The sequence below is a fragment of the Macrotis lagotis genome, chromosome 8, assembly GCF_037893015.1.
Source record: "Macrotis lagotis isolate mMagLag1 chromosome 8, bilby.v1.9.chrom.fasta, whole genome shotgun sequence".
NCBI classification, from domain to species: Eukaryota; Metazoa; Chordata; class Mammalia; order Peramelemorphia; family Peramelidae; genus Macrotis; species Macrotis lagotis.
The window spans coordinates 76,399,747-76,405,484 of record NC_133665.1 but is presented as its reverse complement, the minus strand read 5'-3'; the positions used below and the strand labels follow the sequence as shown (position 1 = coordinate 76,405,484).

The window sequence follows — 5,738 nt, the reverse complement described above, 5'->3', positions numbered from 1 at the left end:
TCTGAAGGATTTGCTTACCTCAGAGAGCTTTCTTATCTCCTTTTCCATCTGATCAATTCTGCTTTTTAAGGCATTCTTCTCCTCAATAACTTTTTGAACTGTTTTATTCATTTGACCTAAATTGGTTTTTAATATGCTATTTTTCTTCAACATTCTTTTGGATCTCCTTGACTAAGCTGCTGACTTCATTTTGATGTTTTTCCTTCTCTCTCAATTCTTTCCCCAATTTTTTTCTACCTCCCTTACTTGATTTTCTTTTTTTTTTTTCCTTACAACTCGCCATTTCCTTTATTTGTACAAAATAGTGAATAATCATCCTCTCCTTGGGGGAAAAATGCTGCTTTAGGTTTTAAACTAGTCCTTAGGTCCCAAAGCATCTATTTTGAAGTTTTGGGACTAGCTCTTTTACCTCCAGCATCTTTGGGTTTGGACTCAGCAGACTTAGAAGCCTTACCATCAGACTTGGTGACCCTGGTGACAGACTTGGCAACCTTGGAATCAGACTTACTGGCCTTGTCGGTGGGCTTGGCAGTCTTGGGGTCAGTGGTTCTGGCAGAGTCAGGCTTAGTGATCCTGGGGCCTGGATGTTTGATAGCCATCTCGTGACCAGCATGCTGGGTACTGGCCTTGGGGATCTTGGACCTGAGGATCTTGGCCTTGGAGGCCTTGGTGCTCAGGGCCTTGATAGCCTCTACTCGGGCCTGGATGGCTTTGGAGTTGTTGGCTTGCATCTTCTTCAGCCCTTTCTTGTTGTGTTTCTTGGCAAACTCCATGTTTCTCAGAAACCTGGTATCAACCCCTTTCAGAGACTTGTATCTCTGTGACCTACGTTTCTTGATGCCATTTCTGTGCCACTTTTGTGATTGATTGTGAGTTGTATTATTCTTAGACTTGGCCATCTTTATACCACAGCCTGTGCTATCAGGCACTCCGCCGACTGGAAGAGGCCAAAAACATGAAAGTCTTACTTGATTTTCAAAACCTTTTTTTTTTTGAGCTCTGTCATAGCCTGAGTCCAACTTCTATATTTCTTGGAGTCTTTAGATGCAGAAACTTGGACTTACTCATTTTCAGATTATGTTTTTTAGTCCTCCATGGAACCAAAGTAATTGTAGATGGTTAGTTTTCTTTTTATTCTGTTTACTCATTTCCCCAGGCTGGTTTTGGTGTGCTTCCAGAGCTTTTGAATAATTGAGACACCCCTGCAAGGACCTCAGTATGTGAGGCTCTGACTACTCCCCTGGTCTGTTGAATGTCCACAAGCTCACCCCTCTGGGGCCCCAGCCTACAACCAGGGTCTGACTGTGGTCAAAATCCCACAATCCTGTCCCAGAGACAGAGGACAGACTTCAGCAGTCTCCCTTTCCTCCCTTACCTTCTGTGGCCTAAGCACTCAGGGAATAAATGTTGGGTGGCTCCTGCTGGGTGGCTCCACAGGCCTGCTTCAGTTTCCTGGGATCTGGGCTGTGCTGAGGGCTGCAGTCACACTTAGGAGGGCCATGTGGGCCTGGGCTTAGTGCTCTGGCAGAGGTCTGCCTGCTGATTTTCCAAGTTGTGCTTGGTACTCAAACCACTGTCCTTCAAACCCTGTGGAATGGAGCCTTCTCACTGTTTTCTTTCTTTTTTTTAAATTAACATTTTTATTTTTGTACAAGTGATGTTTATTTTTATACATTACTAAAATATTCTTGCTTAAGGGAACATAATACCCACCCCCCAAAAAATATAGACCTCATGAGAAATAATGTAAAAGAAAGAGAAAAAAACGTGTTTCAGTTTGTGATCTGATACCACCAACTCTGTCTCAGGTGGATCACATTCTTTATGATAAATCCATCACAAAAATTACTTCCATATTTTTCCACGGTTGTTGTTGATTGTAGTTCTCTCTGTCCATACCTCTCCAGTACCTTATATTTTATTTTCTCTCTCCTTTCACTCTGTCCCTCTACTAAAATGTTCTATAGAGTAGCTGAGTGGTGCAGCAGACTGACCACCAGTCTGGGGGCCAAGAGACCCTGAGCCCACATACCACCCCGGAGACCCAACAACCACCCGGCCCCATGGTCCTGGACAGGCCACCTAATCCCAGCCTCTTGCAAGAAGTAAAAAAGAAAATGTGTTATATCTGACTATTCTCTCCTATGATCCACCCTCTCCTCCTTCACCCACATCCCCTCCTCCCCCCTTTCCCCCTTCTCTCCTTTTTACTCTAAATGTCTTTATCATATTGAGTGTGTATGCTCTTTCCACTCTGAGCCATTTCTGCTGAGAGTGAAGGTTCCCTTGCCTTCCCCTATTCCATATCATTGCAATAGCTCATTGCAGTAAAATAAAAAAAAATCTTTTATATGAAATATCTTAGCCCATTCCACCTCTCCCTTCTCTTACTCCCAGTATGTTTCCTTTTTAGCCATTGACTCCATTTTTTGCAACATATTATATTTTCAAATTCAGCTCTCTCCTGTGCTTTTTCTATATAAGCTCCTTTTACCTGCTCTATTAAATGAGAGGTCTCATATGAGTATTATCAGTATCATTTTTTCTATGCAGTAATACATGCAGTTCATTGTCATTAAGTCCCTCATAATTTACCCTTCCTGGATCTGGGATGTCAGGGCCACTGCCACTGTGGTGACTGCACTGACTGGGGCAACCGCCCCGATGGCCTGGTCTTCGTGTGCTTGCTTTGGGAAAGGTCCCCCCCCCCCCAACTGTTCACCCAAGTTGTGTCCGGTATTCCTCAGGTTGTGGGTCAGGAAACTGCTCCTGCTGCTATGAGCAGAGGCTTCCAGGCACCCTGGGGCTGCCTCCAGGAGGCTGAAGTTTTTTCACTCTGGTGGGCTGCCCCTCTAACCCCTTGGAGCAGAGCCTTTCCACTATTTTCCAAGTTACCTTGGTCTGGAGAATTGCCTCACTGGATCTTTCTGTGGGTTCTGTCTCTCAAAAATTTAGTAAGAGTCAAAATTTTAAGATTTTTGAAATATTTTGGAGAGAACATCTAGGTGAGGATCTTCTCCTGTCATTATCTTGGCTCCAGGTTACCTTGGGCTGGAGAATTACCTTCCTGGATCTTTCTGTGTGTTCTGCCTCTTGAAAATTTAGTTTTAGAGTCATAATTTTAAGGTTTTTGAAATATTTTGTAGAGAGCACCTTAGAGAGGCTGTTGTCCTGCTGCCATCTTGGCTCCACCCCCTGAAAGGTTGATTTTCCATAGATCAGAGAGAGTGAGTTGATCTGCTATACACAGAACCCTGACCCAGAAGCAGGCTATCTATGAATTATTTAGCATCAGGTACTCCACTACTATATGCTGCACTACAGGTGAGAGGCCATCCCCCTTTATGGTTGTTCTCTGATCTCCATGATGAATGACCTTCCATCCTGAGCCCTGGCCCCCAGCAGCCCCCGGTGAGGGTAGAAGTTGAGGGGGTCGGCTATCCATGGTCCACTGAGTGAAGGGCAGCTAGGTGCCAAAGTGATTAGAGTACCAGCCCTTGGGTTGGGCGGAGGACAGGAATTTGAATCTAATCTCAGACACTTGTCACTTACTAGCTGTGTGACCTTTGACAGTTCACTTAACTCTGATTTCCTTGCATTCAGGGCCAGCTCCAGTTATCTTGATTCATATCTGATCACTGATAACTTTGGAGGAAAAGGTGAGGTTGGTGACTTATCACAGTACCCCCCTCACTCAAATCCAATTCATGTGTATCACCTCCTTGATGTCATGGTCTTTTTTCCAGAATGAAGGACATTTACATACTCTAAGAGCAGTCTATTCTACTTTTTGGTAGTTTCATTTGCAAGGAAGTTCTTCTTTATATCAATTCCACATATCTCTTTGCTTTTTGACTCATTGTTCCTAGGTTAGCCCTCTGAGATAAAAATAGAATAAGTTTAATCCTTTTCATGAAAACCATTAGGAAATTAGAAATAGGCACCATCCTTAAATCCATTCCAATCTCAAATATTATATTCACGTGCAGTTTTATCATTTTAACAGTCCTTTGATGGCATGGTATCCAGGAACTTCACCATTCTAGTTATAGCTCTCTTTTGCTCTGTTTGTGAAAGCTTTCAGTTTGTTAATGCTCATCTTCCCCCTCCCCCCTTTTTCCCTCAGTCATGCTTTTATTCTCTAGATTCCCCCCCCCTAAATATTGGGGTTTATTGGTAACAGTTCAATATTTTAACCAGTGGAGTAGAGAACTCAATACAGTAAATAGCAAGCTTACAAATAATGAATCAATCTAAGACTTTCTTATGTTTCATAGAAAGGAGAAAAAAAAAATCCAGAAGAAGTAGCAAATCTGCCCCCAAAATGTCTTTAATATTCTTTTTTCATTCTGGAAATCAATTAAATGTTGGAATGAGGTACAAGCATTGAACATACAACTCTTCATTCAGTATCCTTTCAACTATATCACTCTTGCTTAAATGAAAATAAGAGTATGTAAAGAAGGGATAAGGTATATTGAGTCCAGTTATATCCTGTCGTTATTCCTAAATATCAAATTAAATGTAATTAGATTAATATTGTATAAATTATTAAGAAAATTAACAAAAGAGAACCATATGGTATAGGGAAATATGATACCAAGTTTTTCACACCCATGTCAGTTCAAATGGAGCTGTATAGTAACTGAATTGGATAACCATCTGGTCACTGTCCAAAGGTCTATGGCAAATGAATTGGTGGTTTTAGTTCTATGCTTAAGGGACTTATATCCACATAATGGGATAAATCAGAGGCTATCACCAGATTTAGTACTCTTGTCAAATGCTTTAGCAGAAAGTTCAAGGTTCAAAAAGCTCTACTTTCCGTTTGAATGTTCATCTCTTTGGCAGTCAGCAGAGAGTATTTCTGGGCCCTGGAGGGCAGCAGTGCTGTTCTTCCTGTATTTGCTCTGAAGGTGTGAGATAAAAAGGTGATTGTTAAGATTCCAAACAGTTTGATATACCTTGCTATTATGGATTTTAAATTAAAAAAGATTGTTTAAGTAATTCATGTTCCCACTCTTGCTCCCACCTACTTACCCCCGCAAAAAGGGAGAAAAAAAAACTCAAAGCATTCTAAATAAGTGTTTGGAATCACTTCAAAATTAAAGTTCCTTCCAATGATATACAAATAAACTGACAATTTAGTAACCAATTATTTCCTTAAAATAAAATTTAAAAAGTAGAATGTGTCATATTTTTAAGTTTAATCTGCATTACCAGTAGTTTGCTCTATCAATTCCTTCAATCTTAGTTACCAGAAGAACAAAAAAATCAACTCTTGATTTGTTGAGATTGTGGATTTCCAAGGTATAAATTATCACACTAAAATTTTAACAATGATTTCTTGCCAGCTGTTCAAGATGACCCAGAGTGCTCTTATTTTCATACCTATCTATTCTGTGAAAGTTTTATAGGATTCCATCAATGAAACAGAGGTGGGGAAGAGCATCCAATGATCTCTTGACCATTACTCATGATCTCCTGTCATTGCTTCTGGGCTGTCCATTAGAGTTTGCTCTCAGTTTATGACCAGCTCATTTTTTAAAATTTCTTTCTACTCATTTATAATTTTATTTGCTAATATCCCTTGTACTTCTCCTCAAGGATTACTGTTTTGCCTTGTATGGCATTCTGCTTTCACCCGCTATGCATATCAACTAGAACAAAACAAAACAAAATAATCAGAAGAATCAGAGTACCAAAGCAAGCAATTGACATGCATTTGAAATGAATGT

At 40.7% G+C, this 5,738-nt stretch overlaps 1 protein-coding gene across 1 annotated transcript; it reads right to left on the bottom strand.

Annotated features, from left to right (window-relative positions):
• Positions 1-377: 377 nt before the first annotated feature.
• Positions 378-899, bottom strand: LOC141494857 (large ribosomal subunit protein eL29-like). The gene has a single exon (XM_074196012.1). It carries the CDS (start codon positions 897-899, stop codon positions 378-380), a length of 522 nt encoding a protein of 173 aa, XP_074052113.1.
• Between the last annotated feature and the right edge of the window lie 4,839 nt (positions 900-5,738).

Excerpts from the sequence above, each read along its gene's own strand:
- LOC141494857 (XM_074196012.1), bottom strand. The coding sequence starts at position 899 with ATGGCCAAGTCTAAGAATAATACAACTCACAATCAATCACAAAAGTGG.